The sequence below is a fragment of the Homarus americanus genome, unplaced genomic scaffold (genome assembly GCF_018991925.1).
Source record: "Homarus americanus isolate GMGI-L3 unplaced genomic scaffold, GMGI_Hamer_2.0 scaffold43550, whole genome shotgun sequence".
In the NCBI taxonomy this organism is placed as follows: Eukaryota; Metazoa; Arthropoda; class Malacostraca; order Decapoda; family Nephropidae; genus Homarus; species Homarus americanus.
The window spans coordinates 252960-277500 of record NW_024757148.1 but is presented as its reverse complement, the minus strand read 5'-3'; the positions used below and the strand labels follow the sequence as shown (position 1 = coordinate 277500).

General features: G+C 42.1%; 1 protein-coding gene across 1 annotated transcript in view; it reads right to left on the bottom strand.

The window, feature by feature from the left end:
* The window catches only part of LOC121857392 (serine/threonine-protein kinase SIK1-like), a 117602-nt gene that overhangs the window by 44093 nt on the left and 48968 nt on the right, over positions 1–24541 (bottom strand). Inside the window, exons 2-3 of the mRNA XM_042353422.1 lie at positions 7122–7238; positions 5816–5879 (exon numbers count right to left, since the gene is read on the bottom strand). Of these exons, the coding sequence (XP_042209356.1) occupies positions 5816–5879; positions 7122–7238 (181 nt within the window). The remainder of the gene's footprint in view (positions 1–5815; positions 5880–7121; positions 7239–24541) is intronic.

Genomic DNA, 24541 nt, shown 5'->3' with positions numbered 1-24541 from the left:
CAAATAAATCTATCTATTGATGAATCTATCCATCTATCGATCAGTTTCAATTCATTCCGGCATTAACCTGACATCACCGACCGTTAACCTCAGGGCGACAAGGGTACATGACAAGCACACGGTAAGGTTGCTGGGGGAAAATATGTCAAAATCGATGACCGTTAATAACCGTTAGTGACCGTTATAAACCGTTGCGAATAGATATGTAGCTTAAAAATTATTAAAAACCGTTAGTAACCGTTATATTTGAATTTCGTTAAAAACACTCAGGACCGTTTCTAGACTGTTAAGCAATTCATATAGTTGCTAGGTATTGTATCTAGTTGCTAAGCGTTATAACTAGCTGCTAGGTAGGTTGCTAGGCATTAACTTTAGTTGCTAGGTTGGTTGCTAAGTGTTTTAACTAGTTGCTAGGCGATATAACTAGTTGCTAAGCGATAATTAGTAGCTAGGGGTTAACTAGTTCCTAGGGGTTATACCTAGTTGTTAAGAGATATAGCTAGTTGCTAGGCTTTATCTATTGCTGCTAGGATATGTGCTAGGCGATATATCTATAACGAGTAACTGTAAGGTGTAGGTGAGTCACAGTATAGGTGGGTGTAGGTGAGTCACAGCTTAGGTGGGTGTAGGCGAGTCACAGTATAGGTGGGTGTAGGTGGGTCACAGTATAGGTGGGTGTAGGTGACTCACAGTATAGGTGGGTGTAGGTGAGTCACAGCTTAGGTGGGCGTAGGTGAGTCACAGCTTAGGAGGGTGTAGGTGAGTCACAGTATAGGTGGTGTAGGTGAGCTACAGTATAGGTGGGTGTAGGGTGAGTCACAGCTAGGTGGTGTAGGTGAGTTCAGCAGCCAGGGGTGTAGGTGTGAGTCAAGCAGCTTAGGTGGGGTGTAGGGAGTCAGCAAGCTTAGGAGGGTGTAGGTGAGTCACAGCTTAGGGGTGGGTGTAGGTGGAGTCACAGCTAGGTGGGGGTAGGTGAGCTGCCATAGCTTAGGAGTGGTGTGAGTTACAGTATAGGTGGGGTGTAGGTGAGTCACAGCAGGTGGGGTGTAGGTGAGCTGCTGTGCATAGGTGGTGGTGAGCTCACAGTATAGGTGGGGTGTAGGTGTGTGTGAGTCACAGTATAGGGGGTGTAGGTGAGCATAGGTGGGTGTAGGAGTCACAGTATAGGTGGGTGTAGGTGAGTCACAGTATAGGTGGGTGTAGGTGAGTCACAGCTAGGTGGGTGTAGGTGAGTCACAGGCATAGGTGTGTAGGTGGGGTCACAGTATAGGTGGGGTGTAGGTGAGCTGCAGGTGGGTGTAGGTGAGCTGGGCAGTAGCAGGGGTGTAGGTGAGCTAGCTTTGGTGGGTGTAGGTGAGCCAGCAGTATAGGTGTGTAGGGGTCACAGGTGGGGTGAGCTTAGGTGGGGTGGGTGAGTCACAGTATAGGTGGGTGTAGGTGAGTCACAGTATAGGTGGGTGTAGGTGAGTCACAGTATAGGTGGGTGTAGGTGAGTCACAGTATAGGTGGGTGTAGGTGAGTCACAGTATAGGTGGGTGTAGGTGAGTCACAGTATAGGTGGGTGTAGGTGAGTCACAGTATAGGTGGGTGTAGGTGAGTCACAGTATAGGTGGGTGTAGGTGAGTCACAGTATAGGTGGGTGTAGGTGAGTTCTATATATAGTTCCAGGTGGGTGTAGATGGGTGGAAAAACAGCGGGTGTATCAGGAACGCGTCGCCACCCCGTCACTGTGGGTTCAGAAATACCCAGCTAAGATTAGACGGATGTGGGTAGGGGTAGGGGGTAAGAGGGGAGTGGGTATGAGGGTAGGGTGAATATTTATATAATTAGACAGGTGTGTGCAAGTGGCTTCATGTCCTGGTTGAACAGACAGGGCAAAACATGCATACCGTCCCAAATATACACACCATATATACCGTCCAAATAATAATAATAATAATAATAATAATAATAATAATAATAATAGTTTACGAAACCTTAGTTGTGTTTGTGGGACGGGGGGAGGGGGGGAAGGGGGAAGTGGGAATTCGAACGGGCGGCAGTGTTCAAAACCTGTCCATGTGTGGGCGGTGTGAAGCCATATATGTGAGTTTCTTTTTAGAGATCTGAAACCATATGTGTATTATGTGGCTAAGAGTGACTTTGAAGGCTATTTATAAACACTCGGAAATACGCGCGCACACACACACACACACACAGAACTGAGTTTTATCTGTAATATTTGTCTATATCTGTCAACTGTGTGCGTAAATGATTATCTACACGTTTATGTGTGTGTATGATTATTTGTGTCCTAATTGTCAAAAATAGTTAATTTCAAGACATTTTCCTAATAGTTAGATTTTTTCTTGAATCTAATATACTGTACTGTACTACAGGACAAGGCGTGTGTGTGTTCTGGGCAGCCGAAACGGCACAATCGTTTTTCATCAAACTTGGTGGAAAAATCGTGGAGTGGAACAAACCATGCAAGTCTACGGACTTGGCGCACCCTCATTCGCTGTACGCTAGCCAAGCACCAGCGCTCAAACTTTCACTGGGCACGAAGGTGTCCGCGATCACTTGTAACTACCTATAACTCGAGTGTAATATAATCTAACTTAGAAATTATCGACCAAGAAGTAGTTATTTATCTCTATAATTTGTAAAATGTATTGACTGAAAATATATTTGTAGTTTTCGAAAGTGTGTATTATGATGATGATGATGATGATGAAGATAATAATAATAATAATAATAATAATAGTTTTACTTTTGTTTTTATAAAACTAACACAACCATAATTACACCTCCCATAACCAGCTATAATTCACGACTTCCTCTAAACAAGAAATATTACATTACTGCCTCTAGTAATGAGTTACAGAGGCTCATCATAATTTCCATGGACCACACAGTGTTTACAACTATGTGTGGACCGGAGAACTGCTTCACTTATCAATAACAGTCAAGCTATGGCCTCCCCAGAACCACATCTATTCCAGAACCTTCCTTTAATTTCCTGTACTCGTGATGTTGTTAATATTGCAAGTTGTGTTGTCTTGGGTGTGTCTATATCGGCACAACAAGCTGGCCACGAACACCTTAACGCCGGAGAATAACTTGATACATATTTAAATGTCAGTTTCTCAGCGTGGCGGGCTTCTATCTTGGCTCCGCCTCTGACGTCATCACCGACGTCACTCTCAGTTGCCAGTTGTCACATATCTCGCGCGCGGCGTTTACATTCATATGTAAATGATAACACCCACAAATAGCATGAAGGATGTATTTGCAACGTAGGAAGATAAAAAACTAAAATTTTGTAACTTGCGCGTCATGCAGTGGCCGAAAATAGATGGGAAACTAGTGCAGGCTGTAGGGTTTTCCAAACGAGATAACAAGGCGGGGGAAATTGACAATGTGGCAACTCATCAGCCACTTGGGCAGATGTGTGTGTGTTCCTTGTCCACCCCCCCCACCTACCCTCCCCACCCCACCATCCCCACCCCCCTCCTACCATCCCCCACCCTCCCACCATCACCACACCCTCCCTCCTACCCTCCCCCACCCACATAAACTGAGCCAACAAACTCACGTACACATAATTACAGAGGTGAAGTAGTACGCAAAATTACAACTGGACAAAAATACTTGAAAAATAGCGCAGTCAAACAGTATCATAAAAACATAAAACTGCTCTGTGCAAAATTATTGACATACACGACAGCAAGTGAATAATCAATGAATAACTTTACTAATATATAATGCAGTGTCTGTTCGTTTGTTTGCGTGGTTGATCGCTCTTCACGGCTACAGTTCTCAAGACAGAGCTGAAATTCGGCATACTGTAAATACTGTATGTTCATGTACCATAGAAATGTTACAAAGGTGTGTGTGTGTGTGTGTGTGTGTGTGTGTGTGTGTGTGTGTGTGTGTGTGTAAATAAATAAAAAGAAATAATGAATTACTCTCAGATATTATGTCAATGAATTCATAATAAACATAAGATGAACATATAAATAAAAAAAATAATAAAAACAACAATAACACTAATAATAACAGCAATAATAACAACAATATCAAGACTAATAACACCCCCAGAGCTTCATGAACAACACAAAGTTTGTATATAATGGACTTACAGTAAGTCTTATTAAAAAAGTTTCATTATCGTACTTCTGGAATTTATATAAAGTAACTCAATATAGTAAATTGTCGTACGTTTGGCATTAATTATTATTAAATTATCGTACATTTGGCATTAATTATTATTAAATTATCGTACATTTGGCATTTAGTATTAAATTATATATATATATACATATATATATATATATATATATATATATATATATATATATATATATATATATATATATATATATATATATATATATATATATATAACGTTAGTCTTATATTCATAAATATTACAAGTTCTTGAATGTTAAATACTTCTACTTGGAGGGCTAAGTATTTAACATTTAAAAAGGTTAAATTATCGTACTCAAGGGCTTACACCAAGTGACTCAGGAAAATTCTCGTACTCATAAGGCTTAAGTTATCGTTATGAAACTAGGAGTGTGGTAATGAGCTATGGCAGTTATGGTACTCAAATTATGGCATGGTACTCAAACATTATGGTACTCCTACAAAGACATGGTACTCAAACCAAGGCGTCCTAAACATAGCACTGAGTTTAATCATGCACGTGAACTATTATACCTCAGGAACGGTATAATTATCATAAGAGATAAGAGAATGTCTAATCGTAAAGGCTCAAGTTATCGTATTTATAGCACTCAGGTTATCATACACCTGGCAGGCGGCATCTCACGCGTCACTGTTGCCATCCACGTGGTCGATTATTACCCAACAATATATAATTCCTATCATTTGACGCCATAATAATCCACATAGAATCAAAGTACCTTAATTATTCATGGTAAATATCCTACTTGATCACTTTAATACCTATTTATGTAATTAAATACACGAAAAAGGCTTATTTAGCGTAATTTCGAAAGGTTTAAAGTCATCATCTGAAGATTAGACACCCCCAGCTTATTTCACCTGAAGATTAACCGCTTAAATAATACCTGGAGGGGTTAGGTTAGGTTAAGTTTACGTTATGGTGGTTAATCAACAGGTGAAATAATGTACTGTAGAGGTGTCTAATCTTCAAGTGATGTGGTTAAGGTTATCGTTCGCTGGCATCTGAGAAAACGGTGTTGCCATCCACGTGGTCGCCATTATAGGAGGTGGGGGAAACTATTTTCTGGCACCCGGAATTAGTGAAGCGCTATATAGAGGTCAGGTTGGGGAGAGGATTTTCTCTTCTCACCTCTCCATACAAATAAACAAATGCTCATAATCCCACAATTCTTAAGAGAGAGAGAGAGAGAGAGAGAGAGAGAGAGAGAGAGAGAGAGAGAGAGAGGAGAGAGAGAGAGAGAGAGAGAGAGAGAGAGAGAGAGAGACATAAATAAATATACAGATACATACATATACACAGGGAGACAGACAGAGACATACATACATACACACCATACATACATAAATAGATCCATAGAAAAATACACAAGAGAGAATCAGATACAGACAGACACACACACACACACACACACACACAGACAGACAGACACACACACACACAGACACACACACAGACACACACAGACACACAGACACAGACACACACAATACTAACAACAATAATACTACCGGAGTAAGATGTCTAAATACCTATTAATGAAGATAAGGAGTGGAGAGAGAGAGAGAGAGAGAGAGAGAGGAGGGGGGGGGGCGGGGCAGAGATAAGAGAGATACTCACCAAACATCTCCCCGTTGCTGGCGTATTCGGAGACAAGGTAGATCATATTCTTAGACTCCATGACCTGTGTAGAGAGATGAGTGAGTCTTTAATTAATTGTCTCTCACTTCACCTGTGTTGAAAATCTCTGTAACTGTATTAAAATGTAAAAAATGTCTCTTAATTACACCTATAAATTAGCTATATTAAAAGACTCTTAATTGTCTCTCTACCTGTGTTAAGTGTCTCTCAATTATCTCTCATAGTACCTGTATTAAAAGACTCTTAATTATCTCTCTACCTGTGTTAAAAGTCTCTCAATTATCTCTCATAGTACCTGTATTAAAAGACTCTTAATTGTCTCTCTACCTGTGTTAAAAGTCTCTCAATTATCTCTCATAGTACCTGTATTAAAAGACTCTTAATTGTCTCTCTACCTGTGTTAAGTCTCTCAATTATCTCTCATAGAACCTGTATTAAAAGACTCTTAATTATCTCTCTACCTGTATTAAGAGTCTCTCAATTATCTCTCATAGTACCTGTATTAAAAGACTCTTAATTGTCTCTCTACCTGTGTTAAAAGTCTCTCAATTATCTCTCATAGTACCTGTATTAAAAGACTCTTAATTGTCTCTCTACCTGTGTTAAAAGTCTCTCAATTATCTCTCTCATTACCTATATCAAAATCTCAAAACATACCTCAATTGCATCACTGAATTACCTGTATTAAATATCTCTTAATTACATCTCTAAATCACCTGCTTGGAGATAAAAATGTCCACCTGAGAGACAAATAAGACCTGGATTTAGAGACATTTTGACATCCTAAACCGAAATCACCAATTATTTTGCATCTTTTATTGTAACAATTTTTGGACAATCATAAATCACAAATATAAATCACCACAAAAAAATCACACCAGGTCATATCTCGGTCACTGATCTATTCTGCTGACCTTGTAGCTAAAGGTCAAAGGTCAAACTACTACTGCTGTTACCATGTATGCTCTACCCTAGCTTTCATGTCCATCATAGGAAGAAAATTTTTATATATTTTATTTATTTATAATTTTGATCAATAGGTAAAAAATAACAAAAATAAAAAGTCTATATACTTTTGTTAAGACTTTCATCTCATAGATAAAATTATATAGAAATTAATTAAGTTCGTAACCCTTTCACATCACATTTCAGGTAACAGCCACACCCCCAGCCACACTATATACCCCAGCCACACCTCTAAACACCCCCAGACACCCTAAAACACTCTCAACCACACCCCTAGACACCCCAACCACACCCCTAGACACCCCCAGAGAGAACCCACCTGGTAGAGCTTGATGATGTGTGGATGGTCGAGACTTTTAAGTACTTTCACCTCCCTGTGGACCTTCTGCAGGTTGGTGGCGTCTAGTTGTGACTTGTCGATGATCTTGATGGCCACCTGCAGGAGAGAGACACAAGAGATGAGGGAAGAATTTATTGGGGAGAGAGAGAGAGAGTGGTTGGGTGATGCTGTTGATAGAGGTAGAGACAGGGGAGGGATTCTCTATAGTGAACTAACTTTTGAGATAAAGGAATGAAGAGAGAGAGGCTCTAACTAACTCAGCCAACTGTTGAGAAAAACACAGGAGAATCAGCTGATGTAGGGGTGGGGGTGCTACCAGCTGTAAAAGGGGAGGACATACACAAAGATCGTCAAACAGCCGTCACAAACAAGACCCCCGTCAAACAGCCGTCAAAAACAAGACCCCCGTCACACAGCCGTCACAAACAAGACCCCCGTCACACAGCCGTCACAAAACAAGACCCCCGTCACACAGCCGTCACAAACAAGACCCCCGTCACACAGCCGTCTAAACAAGACCCCGTCACACAGCCGTCACAAACAAGACCCCCCGTCACACAGCGTCACAAAACAAGACCCCGTCACACAGCAAGTCACAAACAAGACCCCGTCACACACCGTCACAAACAAGACCCCGTCACACAGCAGTCACAAACAAGACCCCCGTCACACAGCCGTCACAAACAAGACCCCCGTCACACAGCCGTCACAAACAAGACCCCGTCACAAGACCGTCACAAACAAGACCACCGTCACACAGCCGTCACAAACAAGACCCCCGTCACACAGCAAGTCACAAACAAGACCCCCGTCACACAAGACCGTCACAAACAAGACCCCGTCACACAGCCGTCACAAACAGACCCCCGTCACACAGCCGTCACAAACAAGACCACCGTCACACAGCCGTCACAAACAAGACCCCGTCACACAGCCGTCACAAACAAGACCCCGTCACACAACCGTCACAAACAAGACCCCGTCACACAGCCGTCACAAACAAGACCCCGTCACACAAGACAAATACAAACAAGACCCCCGTCACACAGCCGTCACAAACAGGCCCCCGTCCACAGACCGTCACAAAACAAGACCCCGTCACAACCGTCACAAAACAGACCCCGTCACACAGCCGTCCAAACAAGACCCCGTCACACAGCAGTCAACAAGACCCCGTCACACAGCAGTCACAAACAAGACCCCGTCACACAGCGTCAAAAACAAGACCCCCGTCACACAGCCGTCCAAAACAAGACCCCCGTCACACAGACCGTCACAAACAAGACCCCGTCACACAGCCGTCTAAACAAGACCCCCGTCACACAGCCGTCACAAACAAGACCCCGTCACACAGCCGTCTAAACAAGACCCCCGTCACACAGCCGTCACAAACAAGACCCCGTCACACAGTCAAACGCCGCCGTCACAAACAAGACCCCCACAGCCGTCACAAACAAGACCCCCGTCACACAACCGTCACAAACAAGACCCCGTCACACAGCCGTCACAAACAAGACCCCCGTCACACAGACCGTCACAAACAAGACCCCGTCACACAGCCGTCACAAACAAGACCCCGTCACACAGCCGTCACAAACAAGACCACCGTCACACAGCCGTCACAAACAAGACCCCCGTCACAGCCGTCCAAACAAGACCCCGTCACACAACCGTCACAAACAAGACCCCCGTCACACAGCCGTCACAAACAAGACCCCCGTCACACAAGTCAAACAAGACCCCCGTCACACAGCCGTCACAAACAAGACCCCGTCACCAGCCGTCACAAACAAGACCCCACACAGCCGTCACAAACAAGACCCCCGTCACACAGCCGTCACAAACAAGACCCCCGTCACACAAGTCAAACAAGACCCCACAGCCGTCACAAACAAGACCCCGTCACACAAGACCGTCACAAACAAGACCCCGTCACACAACCGTCTAAACAAGACCCCCGTCACACAGCCGTCACAAACAAGACCACCGTCACACAGCCGTCACAAACAAGACCACCGTCACACAGCCGTCTCAAACAAGACCCCCGTCACACAACCGTCACAAACAAGACCCCGTCACACACCGTCACAAACAAAACCCCGTCACACAGCCGTCACAAACAAGACCGTCACACAACCGTCACAAACAAGACCACCGTCACACAGCCGTCTAAAACAAGACCCCCGTCACACAGCCGTCACAAACAAGACCCCGTCACAGCCGTCACAAACAAGACCCCCGTCACACAGCCGTCACAAACAAGACCCCCGTCACACAGCCGTCACAAACAAGACCCCGTCACACAGCCGTCACAAACAAGACCCCGTCACAGCCGTCACAAACAAGACCCCCGTCACACAGCCGTCACAAACAAGACCCCCGTCAAACAAGACCCCGTCACAAACAAGACCCCGTCACAAACAAGCCGTCACAAACAAGACCCCGTCACACAGCCGTCAAACAAGACCCCGTCACACAGCCGTCACAAACAAGACCCCCGTCACACAGCGTCACAAACAGACCGTCACACAGCCGTCACAAACAAGACCCCGTCACAAACAAGACCCCGTCACAAACAAGACCCCGTCACACAAGACCGTCACAAACAAGACCCCGTCACAAGACCGTCACAAACAAGACTCCCGTCACACAAGACCGTCACAAACCGAAGAACAATTACCAGGAGGGAAACACACCATAAATGTTTCAGTAGTCTCTCGAAATTCCCCTCTTTCTTTCTTTCTTTATATCTCAGTCTTTCCCTCTTCCTTTCTTCCCACTTTCTTTCTCGTCTTTCCTTCTTTCTTTATTCCTCTCTACCTTTCTCTCTTTTTTTCATTAATCTCATTCTCTATTTCTTCCTGCTCCTTTTTCTCTCTTCTTCTTCTTCCCTCCCCTCCTCTTTCTCTCTCCTGCCTTCTCCTCTTCTCTCCCCTCCCTCCTCCTCCTCCTCCTCCTGTCCACCTTTATCAGTCCTATCTTTTCTCTCCTGCTTCTCCTTCTAATCTTCTTCGAATTCCTTTCTCTTCTTTTACTTTTCTATTCATTCTTTTATTTCATCTTTATCCTTTCCTTGCATTACATCCCTCTCAGAACACTTTTCCCCCCCCTCACACTCCCTCCCCCTCTCTCACACTCCTCCCCTCTCTCACACACTCCCTCTCCCTCCTTCCCCTCCTCTCTGCTTCTCACCTCTGACCTACCACCTACTACCCCCCCACCCCCACCCAGCAGCGATGATAACAGCTGAGGTACACGACTGTATCAACAGACCAACACTCACAATAATAACAGCAAGACCAAGGGAGAGAGAGAGAGAGAGAGAGAGAGATAACAGCACTAACACAGCAAAAATACCAAAGGGAAACATTAACAGCAGCAGAAACTCTCTCTCTCTCTCTCTCTCTCTCTCCCTAAAACAATATCTGGGATAGGATCGAAAGGATAGAGATTGAGAGAGGGGGAGGAAGATTGGAAGGAAAGGGGCGTAGTGGCTAGTAGTGGAGGAATGGTGGTGGTGGGGGAAAGGAGGGGGGAGGAGAGTGAGGAGCCAGGGTGGTGGATGGCTGGTGGAGAGGTGTGGGGAGGGGGAGGGGGAGACAAGGCCCTTAGGGAGGTTGGGTAATAGGCAGCCATCAGCGTTAGGGCACCCTGGGGTCTTCAGTGTCTTGCTGGGGGACATATCATGGTCGCCAGTGGTCCATCTAGTGATTAGGGAGGTAAGGGGAGGGGGAGGAAAGGGGAGGGGAGGAAAGAGAGAAAGGCAGGGAAGGGGAGAGGGTGGGGTGTAGGGTTCGAGGAAAGGGGACGGGAGGGGAAGGGAGAGGAGATAATGAATGGTGGGTAGAAGTGAGGGAGGAAGGAAGGGAGGAAGAGAAAGTTAGGTGTAAATTGAGAAATTAGATAAGAGAGACGATAATAAGATTAATCTCAATAAACATACAAATGGATAATAAACTAAATCTCGGAACTAATTTTAAAAGATATACCAACCTCATTCACCACACCTTGTCATCACACTCAAATCCGCTCGACCACAGATGATAATAAGATTTCCCTTTGTTGTCAAGACACTGCACCAGAGCCACGTGACGTATATGTAAACATTGATGACGTCAGAGGTGGATGTGACGTCACCACGACCCTCTCCCCCAGGCCGATAATCAGGACCTGTCAAACGCACTGACCTTGGTAGACACTCCGAGGTTTGATGATGCCTCCCCTTCCGTGACAATGTTATTAGTTTTTGTCATTTATAATTAAGTGCTGATAATCACATTGTTATTTTTATTAGATTATCTTTATTATTTTATCCACAGCAGTTATCAAGCTTCAGAGATTAATGTCATCACAATGCTTGGGGTGGGGTCTCTCCCAGGTTGCCGCCGCAGTGTGACCAGAACGAAATGGAGTCAGAAGTTTTATTCTTTCTCACGCTCTTATTTTCCTACTTAACTTATAAATGAATTATAGCCACTAAATATTTACAAACAACGGTAAAAAAAAAACTAGTGTAATTATATAGTTAAGGAAACAACATGGAACTTGGGTGAAAAGATCAGGTAAACAATTTCTCTTACTATTTCCACCTTACATAAAAGCGAATATAAACAAAATAAAAATACAAAATTACATACAACCCTCAAATAATTATATAATCATAAAAACACCATAAAAATATAGAAAAATACAAAAAAGAATAATGAATAAAAATGGAATGAAAAATCTCTGTAACTCGACACGGATATATTATTTTTCCCACCATGACCTACCCTCAGCTATCAGTCGTCCGGCTCACACTCACAACATGACCTGGTTGAGTCTCTCTTTGGAATTGTTTTTGTTGTTGACGATGGTGGTAGTGGTGGTTGGTTGGTTGGTTGAGGTGATAGATGGATTGTTGTTGTTTTTGTTTTTGCCGCTGATGTTGATGATGGATGTTTTAGTATTGTTTTTGTCGCGAGTTGTTGGTAGTTGTAATTGTTGTTGTTAGTAGTTGGGAAGATGATGACTGTGTGGAATTGGTTGGTTAGTTGTTATTAGGAAGTGATGCTTTTGTTGTAGTCGTTGTTGTTGTTGTTATCGATGCTCCTGTAATTGAAATTGCGGTTGTTGTTGTTGTTCTTGCTGAAATTGTTGTAGATATCTATTACTGATATATTTTTGTAGCTATAATTGTTGTAGATGTTAGTAGTAGTAGTTGTAGTAGTGGAGGTGGTTTTATCTGTTACTACGGGGTCATATCTCTTGTGCTACCACCATCACCACTACTACCACAACTACCACCACCGTGTTATCTTTACCTGTACTGAGCTTTAAGATAACACCTACGACCTTGGCACCCGTAGTTGTGGTTCATTCACATCTAGGATAAACTAAGACAGATCGAGATAATACTGGGAAAAAAATATCTTACTATTTCTAGGATGGACTATGAACGACTGAGATAGAACTGGGGAAAACAATTAATATTATTTCTAAGATGAACTACAAAAGTGATCAAGATAATACTGGGAAAGACATTCGCTTACTATCTCTAGGATGAACTAGAGTGGTTTATAGCAAGGGACAATAATGAAGAAAATAATACGTATTTTCTCTAGGATGAACTGGGCTGTTGTTTTTTCCGAAATATAATACTGGGGAAAAAATAATCCATTTGTACGTTTGTGTTTACAGCTGTGTGTCTATGATGTAGGGGTAAAGTGTACACACAAACGTACATGTACAGAGAAGAGGTGATGCGCACACACACACACACACATCTTCAATTTACGCTGAAATATTTTACTTCGAAAATTAATTATGTAGAGCAAATTGGGATGTAACTATGTGTGGGTGTACAGTATTAACTCTCTCTCTCTCTCTCTTTCTCTCTCTCTCTCTCTCTCTCTCTCACCTCTCTCTCTCTCTCTCTTCTCATTCTCTCCGCCTGCCCCTCTCTTATTTTCCTCTCTCTCTCTTACTCCTCGTCGTTCTCTGGAAGTATGATAGATAGATAGATGGAGAAAGAGAGCGATAGATAGAGAGACCAGAAGCTGTATAGTCAGCCGTCAATCTTCTATATCCAATTAGTCCCTCCACCTTCTCCCTCCCTCCTACTTTCCCTACTTCTCCTCCCTCTTTCCCACATTCTCCTCCTCCCTCCCACCTCCCCTCTTCTCCCATCCCACCTCCCCTCATCTCCTCCCTCCCTCCTACACCTCGTCCCCTCCCTCCTTCCCACCTACTCCTCCTTCCTCAACTCTTCTCTTCATCTGCTTCCTCCCTTCTTATCCTTTACCATTCTCTCATCTCTTTCTTTTTCAAAACTTCAATAATAATAATAATAATAATAATAATAACAGCAACAATAACAATAAATAATAACAATAATAATAATAATAACAATAATAATAACAATAATAATAATAATAATAATAATAATAATAATAATAATAACAATAATAATAATAATAATAATAACCAATAATAACAGCAACAATAATAATAAATAATAACAATAATAATCCCTTGTATAATCCGCAGGTTCGTGAGTATCAAAAGCTGTTCCCTATATGAATCCGCCTACAAGATCCGACTTGAACTGGCGAACGTCAACACGGCAGCCTGCTTCAGCCCGCGCGCTCACGGGCTGAATTATGTAAGAACTTATTATTTACTTCACAAAGCTACACTAAATAAATAAATACATACATAAATAAATAATAAAATAAACTGAAATTATTCGTAAGACTTTTGTAACTAGATACGTTCACTTAGCACCAGTTAGGAGGTAAACAAATTAAGGGGATCACGTGAAGATTAGGCACCCCAGCTTATTTTACTTGATTAAAAACCCTAATGCTATCAAGAGAGTTAGGTTAGGTTTAGTTGTTTCAGGTTAGGTTAGGTTAATCTAAAGGTGAAAAAATAAATCTGGGGTGCCTAATCTTCACGTAAGCCTAATCAAGTTACGGTAAATACCACAAAATCACTTCTATAACACCATGCATCTTAGTTATCTATTTATGGTAAAGTCTCTACAAATATGTGTGTGTGTGTGTGTGTGTGTGTGCGTGTGTGTGTGTGTGCATTACGGCAGACGTCTCGCGAGATCTTCAAGAGACAGTTGGTGTGAGGGACAATACCAACACAGAGAGAGATCAAAGGCGACTCCCATGAGACCATAAGACACACAGGACCGCCGCGAGATTACTACGAGACCAAGAGACAATGGAGACCGAGACTGAGGACACACACACACACACACGTGGATGGTCAACTTTTCTACCAGAGGACTGTGGGGAGGCGTTCATGACGTCAGAGCCATGTTGCCACCATTGCCAAGTATGTTCATTTCATTTCTATATTTACCGACTCCATGACTAGCATAATTTCTCACTACCTCATTAACTTAAATATGTAAATCAGTACCAGAATATATTAACCTTTTTCTTAAGTATATATAGCTTAAATAAATACAATAATTCACGCGAAGAAAAAAGAAGCTGGCAACTTTAACGTCTTGGAGTCCAGCAGAACGAGTATTTTGATATCTCTCAACAATTACTATAAAATATTATTATCTAAAACCTAAAATAAATAATAAAATACTCTAAAATATTATCGATATATTATAAAAAATAAATATCAAATAAAAATAAAATAAAATACTCCCGTCAACACACCCGCCCGTCTCAGGTCAACATAATGACGTCAGAGCCGTCTTGTAGTGTTGCCAACGCCGCGCTAAGGTGATAGTCATCTTTTTTATCTTCTCCATCACCTTACTGCAGGGCGTCCACACCGCTAATATCAACACGATCAGCTGTCACACAAAGGCGGGTTCCCACCTCCATGGTTCCCACACTCTTATAAACGTGTAAAGTTGAACCAAATCTGTCACATCAGGAGCTGATATTAAAATAATGCTACCAGTTTATGCCAATTTATATTAAGATGGTAAGTCAAGTCAGTGGGTGTGGGCAGTGATCCAATGTCTAATGTCCCTGTTCGTTCTCTCTCTCTCTCTCTCTCTCTCTCTCTACAAAGAAGTTAAATCTCTTCATCTCGCGAATGACGTAAAAATTAATTCGACTTGAAAGAAGAGATTGTCCAGTCATCTTCTTGTCATGATTAATGGTTAACATCGAGAGAAGGAGGGGGTAGGTTCTTGGAGTGGGTAATATGACAACAACAACAGACTGCATAATATACATTAGTTTCCCGTGTATAAAAAACCGTAATGAAACTCAAAAGAAACGAAGGAAGCAATAAATAAATAAATAAATAAATAAATAAATAAATAAATAAGTAAATAAATAGGAGCGGTCATACATTTTATTCGTCTTAAATTTATATTGTTTTTTATTTGATTTTTTTAACACAGGATTTTTATTTTAATATTTTCTGGTTTTATTAATTGTATTTTTTTACATCGGTTTTTACCTTTTTCGTTTCTATTATTTTTATTATATTTTAATAGTGTCATCATCATTATTATTATTATTTATTTTTATTATTTCGTCTTGGATCATCTCTCACTCCTCACCTTCTCTCACCACCTCACTCCTCACTCCTCACCTCTCACCACCTCACACCTCACTCCTCACCTGCTCACTTCTCAGTTTCATGCAGGTATGTACACAGGTATTGACTGACCTACATGCAACCACTACTGACACACTAATTCATTGATTCACTGGCCCACTGATTCATTGATTCACCGGCCCACTGATTCATTGATTCACCGGCCCACTGATGCATTGATTTACTGACCCACTGATTCATTGATTCACTGACCCATTGATTCAATTACTCACTGATACAAACCCAATGACTCATCAATCCCCTGACTCACTGATTCACTGATTTAGTTTTTTTAGACATATTGCCTCTCTTGATTCACTGACTGACCCAATGACTCAAAAATGACTTAGACTCATTTACTGACTGACTCACTGACCGGATTCCTCGTCTCACGTTACTGGCGACACGAGTTTATGTCTATTGACCGACTTACCATTGTAAGCTGTCTGGCTGTCTGTCTTGTCTCACTGTCTGTCTGTCTGTTTTGTCTTGCCTAACTGTCACAATGTTTCACTGTCTGGTTGTGTTTGTTAAGTCATCAACTGTGTCTGTCTTTCTGTCTGTCTGTCTGTTTGCAAATTTATCACGTGTCTGTCTTATATCTTCAACTGTTTGTCCTGTCTGTCTGCATATTCGTTGAGTACGAAGGGAAGACATAACAGGGAGGGTACATAAGAACATAAGAACATAAGAATGGAGGAAACTGCAGCGGGCCTATTGGCCCATACTGGGCAGTCCCGTTTACACCCAACCCCTATTGCTCATATGAGCATCCAACCTATGTTTGAAGCAGTTCAGCGTATTCGAGTTAATGATGATATTTGGTAACTTGTTCCATTCATCCACTACTCTGTTTCCAAACCAATGTTTACCTATTTCACGCCTAAATCTAAATTCGTCTAATTTAAAACCATTGTTATGAGTTCGCTCCTGGTTGGATAGTTTGAGTACCTTAGTAATGTCCCCTTTGTTTAGCCCTGCCTTCCACTTATACACCTTTAACAGGTCGCCCCTCGCTCTACGTCTCTTAAGGGAGTGCAAATTAAGATGCTTTAACCTGTCTCTATACTCAAGGTTCCTAATGCCCGGGATTAGTCTTGTCATTCTCCTCTGAATTCTTTCCAAGGATTCTATATCCATTCTGTAATACGGTGACCAGAACTGAACTGAGATATGGTGGATGGAGCAAGGAGGTAAACAAGAATTTGCAGTATGAGAGAGAGAGAGAAAAGAGAGAGAGAGAGATTCAGCCAATTTTACGAGAAGAGAAGAGAAGCCCTGAGGCGTAAAATAGCATATAATAACAAGCTGTCGTGATGGCAACACCGCCCAGGTCACGTGACTAAATCCAACCAATCAGAGAAGAAAAATCGCCAAGCCGCCAAAATACGTCCTCACCTCCTTAACCAACTTGGCTATAAAAACCCAACATCTAAGAGGAGAAAATGCCTCAAAATCAACGTAACCAGCATTAGATTTTGACATTAGAATTAAATAGACTTAAGAATTTGTTAGAAATTTATATATGGGAGTTTTATGTTCGTCGTTAGTTCAGGTAGGGCATATCGTCTCCTCGACTGGGTAGTGACGAATATAGCCAAGGCGGGGAGGTGGGCGGCGCGTGCCTCCCTCATGACGCCGACCTGCAGGTATATAGCCCAGCCCTCATTCTTGCCACATATATTCGTACCCCCAGGTGGACTATTATGACGCTAAAATATCATGGCAGCCAATCATAACTCGCCAATCCCCAGGTAGCCAATTATCCCGCCTACATCGCTAGGTAGCCAATTATAACGCTTAACCCCTGGGTACGTAATTATAGCTCTTAAATCCTGCTAAAGTTGGTAATTATAACTCTTATATCCCCAGGTAACTAATAATAACTCTTAAATCCCCAGGTAACTAATAATAACTCTTAAATCCCCAGGTAAATAAGTAAAAGGTGTAAATACTCATGTAGCCATTTACAGCTCTTTAAATCCCCAAGTATCCAATTATAACTCTTAAATCCCCAGTTAAAAACAAATTTAACCCCCACGACTCTCAGAGCAACAGGACTAGGGTGTGTAGCGCAAGAGGCTCTCAACACCAAGAGTTTATCACACTCTTGGCGGTTTTTTCTGCCACCCTGACGAGTTCCACCGAAGTCTGGCGGGCAAAATTTTAAAGATGGCTTCCGAGTGACGTCATAATGTACACAGTTGTGAGTGCTGAGTTGCCAATTTTAAATATTTTAAAAGCTAATATATTTACAACAGACTTAACAAAACTATTGATTTATATGATTTTATTACGTGTATATATTATAAATTATCTGCTTATATTTATACATACATTACGTTTATTTATTATACATTCAAATACAGGTAAAATTCACCTCGACAATTGGTAACATCTGATGTGATTGGTTTATAGGTGGTAATAATGATTTACATAATACATCACCTCAGGAAAATATAAAAATCCTGACAACGTGACGGAAAATCTGGATAAATAGACGTTAGAACCCCCACCAATCTATCCTCACCCACACGACCGCCCCCACCCCACCCCCACCCCCACAGCAGTGTTGCCAGATGTCACCAAAAAAATAGGAACCTTTGATCATACCTGTACATATTGCTGTATGTATTTTCAACACGTATATGTATCTTTCTTATGTATTTATCGTATGTATATCTTGTATGTATATTTGTATGTATTTTTACTATTTTCTGATATCTATAACATCCTTATTCGTTTATTTATATTCTTATTTATTTATTTATTTATTGTTTGTGGAATAATTGAGCCATTAATTAAACTATCTGTAAATATATCTATTGTTTAATTAATTAGCTATTACTAAGTTATTTATAATTCTCTCTCTCTCTCTCTCTCTCTCTCTCTCTCTCTCTAATCATTCTTTTCTCTTCCACCAATCAACTGACAAGAGTTTTGCTGTCCCAAACACACACACACACACACGACACAGACACACACACACACAGACACACAGACACACACACAGACACACACACACACACAGACAGACACACACATACACACACAGACACACACACACACAGACACACACACACAGACACACACACACACAGACACACACACAGACACACAGAAACACACACACACACACACACACACACACACACACACACACACACACGACACACAGACACAGACACACAGACACACACACACACACACACACACACACACACAGACACACACACACACACACACACACACACAGACACACAGACACACACCAGCTACTGCCTTCATACGGGTTCCTACGATGGAAATTTTGATCACATGAATATTAGCCCCCCTCAGGTTATATAATCTTAAAAATAACAATCCTAATGCTAACCTAACCAAATATAACCTAACCAAATCTAATCTAACCTACCCTAATTTAACCCAAACCTAATCTAACCCAATAGAACCTAAACTAACCAAATATAACCTAACCAAATCTAATCTAACCTAAATATAAACTACCTAACCTAATTTAATCCAAACGTAACCTAACCTAACCTAACCAAACGTCATACAGTTAACTACAGTCTTCAATCTTCAGTTAAGAGTAACAGTCACCCTACGATCTTCTATGAATCAACCACTAAACAATTATCTTATTCCTCGTAAGGTTTATAAATAATATCTTAGACGCATATTAAACCCCGGATTAAATTCCCACAAGGTCGTAACTTAAATTATTACCTTAATAGTAATACAACATAATTATTTCCCGACTTAAGACAAAAAATATCATCTTAAAAATATCGTAAGGTAAAAAAAAAATTTCTTATCTGGTGAGGTTAAAATGTTTCTTATAAGATGACCTGGGATAATAAAGATGGCGTCGGTATTACACTGTGACTATTGTGATCATGATGCATTCACTTATTACCACTTAATTAACGGGATATATGAGATAAAACACACACACACACACACACGAACATAGACACACACAGAACACACCCACAGAGAGAGAGAGAGAGAGAGAGAGAGAGAGAGAGAGAGAGAGAGGCGTCGACTAACAACAATAAATAAATCAGTGTTTACATCAACACCACCAACACACAAGACAATGCAACACCAGCAGGAGGCAGCAATAACAGCAGACAACACGACAACAATAACAGCAGACAATACAGCAATAACAGCATGACAGCAACACACAAGACAGCAATAACAGCAGTACACAACACAACAATAACAGCAGACAGCAATAACAGCAACACACATCAGACAACAACACAACAATAACAGCAGACAGCAATAACAGCAACACACATCAGACAACAACACAGCAATAACAGCAGACAGCAATAACAGCACCATGAAGTGAGATAATAGGTGCCAGTAACTGAGTAACAATTGCCATCATCACAAGAACCTGTGTTCATTATCAGAGGAGGAGGAGGAGGAAGAGAGCAGGAGGAGGAGGAAGAGGGAGGAGGAGGAGGGGAGGAGGAGGGAAGAGGGAGGGAAGGAGAGGAAGAGGGAGGAGGAAGGAAGAGGGAGAGGAGGAGGAGGGAAGAGAGGAGGAGGGAGAAGGAGGGAGGGAGGGAAAAGAGAGGGAGGAGGAGGGAAGAAGGAAGAAGGAAGAAGAAGAAGGTGGGGGAGGAAAAGGAGGGCAGTATCTCCCTTCGTGACCTCTTCCTCCTCACCCCTAAAGACGTGATGATTCCTCCCCCACACACACTCCTCTCCCTCCATCTCCCACGTCCTCTCCCCCATCAACCTACACACTCACTCTTGCACACAGCCCTCCAACACCACCCGGGTATAAGACATATTGACCCATCCCCCCTCACTCACCTTATATCCGTGTTATATAAAAGACATGTAAATACCACCTCCCCACAATGGTATTATATGTATGACCCCTGGAAAGAGTTGAAAAAAAAAGTAAAATATATTCTTTAAAATACAACAGATCGCGGTTCTTAATTAAACTTCATTGCGTAGTGTTGTTCTTTTAAATAATGTATAATAACACTCAAAATCACAACGCACTGGTTATTATAACAATGTGTGTGTGTTCTGTGTGTGTGTGAATACAGGGTAACCTTTAATGACATCAAATATTAAATTGTCTAACGTACCCCCTCCCACCGACGTAGTAAACAGAAACACTATCTTACCTTTAAAACAAACTTTATAACCCCCCCCAAAAAAACAATAATAATTATATCATTACAGTCAAAAATTATTTACATGTGATCTCCCTTTGTGTCACCAATCACAGCTGGCTTGACCGAGCGTCTCAAAACCCAGGATAGACAACAGTTGGTCCCTGACTCTCCTAGAAAACGAAACAGCATGGGCGGTTACTTTCCCACGCCTCCAGATATAAATCCCGTTTACTTTATTATATTCTTGCCAAGCGCCGCCGTCACCCCGCGTCTCCCAACAAACAATTTCCTCCTGTGTTATGCTCCCTGAGGGCCTCCGTCAGACAATGTAATATCCTTCCCCTTTGCATTAAGTGTATATGACCAAACTCGGGGGGTTGTACCTCCTGGGATATTTATGACCTTTGTGACGTCATCAGCAATCGATGCTCACTTTTATGTCTTATTGATCGGACGCGACTGAAATTAAGATAAACAAGATACGATTCAATTCAAATAACAAAGGTTTCACATTACCTATGAATAAAATAATTATAAATGATTTAATTCTAAGAAAGTTTTTGACGATTACAATTATATAACTTATTAAAATAACCAAAATGGATACGATGCTTATGAGAGTAGAAGACAAGTTTAGTAAATATTAATAAATTCATGAAATAAACACAAATGGATACAACTCAAATGTCAAATGTTTAGAATTTTTTTTTAGATTTTTATTAAGAAAATACAAGAAATAATGTGAAGAAAGACGACGAAAAACCAAAGAAAAGTAGAGAGAAAGAAGAGAGAGGGATGGGTGGGCGGAGCATAAAACGTTACAAGTTTGCAGCATGTTTCCCTCATAAATATGCCCTACAGGACACACACACGGACACCACGAGTCATCACATACGTAAAGAGGATACTAGCCACACACTTATATATTGTAGCACACTAATATTACAAGTATTACAACATACTGATTAATACTACATACTATTACTATTATTATTATTATTATTATTTCATCACAGGTACATTAAAAGGAAACAATGAAAGTGAAAAAAGTTAAGTTGGATATTATTATTATTTTTTTTTTTGGCGTGGGAATGACGGATGAACGGACGGATAAATGCAAATCAATATTTACCCCCATACTGCATGTAGAGGTGAGGAGGTAGAAGGGGTGAGAAGAGAGAGAGAGAGAGAGAGAGAGAGAGAGAGAGAGCTCGTGCAGGGTACAGTTTTCTAAGATAACGGTCCGAGCTTCAAGACCCCCAGAGTTATGACCCCAGAGTTATGACCCACAGAGTTAAGACCCCGAGTTAAGACCCCCAGAGTTAAGACCCCCAGAGTTATGTCCCCAAAGTTAAGACCCAAAGTTAAGACCCCAGAGTTAAGACCCCCAGAGTTATGTCCCCAGAGTTATGACCCACAGAGTTAAGACCCCCAGGTTAAGACCCCCGGTTATGTCCCCCAAAGTTAAGACCCCCATAGTTAAGACCCCAGAGTTATGTCCCCAGAGTTATGACCCTAGAGTTATGACCCCCAGAGTTATGACCCCCAGAGTTAAGACCCCCAGAGTTAAGACCCCCAGAGTTATGACCCCCAGTTATGACCCCAGAGTTAAGACCCCCAAGGTTATGACCCCAGAGTTATGACCCCCAGAGTTATGACCCCAGTTATGACCCCAGGTAGACCCCCAAGAGTTATGACCCCCAGAGTTAAGACCCCCAGGGTTAGACCCCTAGAGTTATCCCCAGTTAAGACCCCCAGAGTTAAGACCCCAAGGTTATGACCCCCAGAGTTATGACCCCCAGGTTATGACCCCCAGAGTTATGACCCCAGGTTAAAGACCCCCAAGTTATGACCCCTAGGTTATGACCCCTTAGAGTTATGACCCCAAGTTAAGACCCCCAAGAGTTATGACCCCAGAGTTATGACCACCAGAATTATGACCCCCAGGTTAAGACCCCCAAGTTATGACCCCTAGAGTTATGACCCCTTAGAGCTATGACCCCCAGAGTTAAGACCCCAAGGTTATGACCCCCAGAGTTATGACCACCAGAATTATGACCTGAGGTTAAGACCCCAAGTTATGACCCCTAAGGTTATGACCCCTTAGAGCTATGACCCCCAGAGTTAAGACCCCCAAGGTTATGACCCCCAGAGTTATGACCACCAGAAATATGACCCCCAGAGTTAAGACCCCCAAGTTATGACCCCTAGAGTTATGACCCCTTAGAGCTATGACCCCGAGTTAAGACCCCCAAGGTTATGACCCCCAGGTTAAGACCCCTAGGCTAGCCCCCAGAGTTATGACCCCCAGAGTTATGACCCTAGGTTATGACCCCCAGGTTATGACCCCCAGAGTTAAGACCCCCAGAGTTATGACCCCAGAGTTATGACCCCTAGGTTATGACCCCAGAGTTAAGACCCCCAAGAGTTATGACCCCTAGTGTTATGACCCCTTGGGTTATGACCCCAGAGTTAAGACCCCAAGAGTTATGACCCCAGAGTTATGACCACCAGAGTTAAGACCCCAAGAGTTATGACCCCCAGGTTATGACCCCAGAGTTATGACCCAGGTTATAACCCCCAGAGTTATGACCCCAGGTTATGATGACCCCAGAGTTAAGACCCCAGAGTTATGACCCCCAGAGTTATGACCCCAGGTTAAGATCCAAGAGTTATGACCCCAGAGTTAGGCCCCAAGGTTATGACCCCCAGAGTTAGACCCCAGAGTTATGACCCCCAGAATTAAGACCCCAAGAGTTATGAACCCCTAGAGCTATGACCCAGAGTTAGACCCAAGAGTTATGACCCCCAGAGTTAAGACCCCAAGAGTTATGACCCCAGAGTTATGACCCACAGAATTAGTTTCCTCCTCCATTGTTCCTGATAAGACTCCTTCCTCCACCTCCTCCTATTCATCTTCCTCCTCCTCCTTACTCTTCCTTCCCCCTTACTCTTCCAACTCCATCTCAACAACTTCACCACTTCCCTCCTTTAAAATCCACAACTTGTTAAGACTTCCCCTTAGGACACTCCCCCCTCCCCTTCCCTTCCCCACATATACAAAGTTCATCCTCAAAGTTACTACCTCACAACACCCCCCTCCCCCCCCCCGGCCCCACAACACCACCCTCCCTCCCCCCCGGCCCTAAATTCCCGTAAGACATAAGGATTTTTCCCTTGGCCAGTGTCGTAAGAGAGTATCTGACTAACTTAAGATACGACACAAAGATTCTCAGTCAATAGTAAGATCGTTCTATCACTTAATTGCTATTTTTTCGAACGTATTTAACTGTCTCGCTTAAGTTACGACAAAAAAAAGATGGATTCTCAAACGTCACTACGATAAATTTCCTTCCTAACTACTGATGTAAGAACGTAACTAACCGTAACTACGACACTTACTTAAAATTACGACAATAAACAAAATTTTTCCCTCATAAAAAAATAAAATAAAACTCCTTAGCACCACCATACACGAACATAAAAACCAAGATGGCGTCATTATTGTACTGAGACTGTAGCGAGGTCACAGTTACGAGGGAGAATATGACTTAGAGGGTCTTTGGGGAATCTGGCTTTCTGGTTACCTGGGTTCGACCCCCTCGTTCCTCGATTACCTGGCCGACCTAACCTGGCCTACTGGAGAGAGAGAGAAGAAGAGAAGAGAGAGAGAGA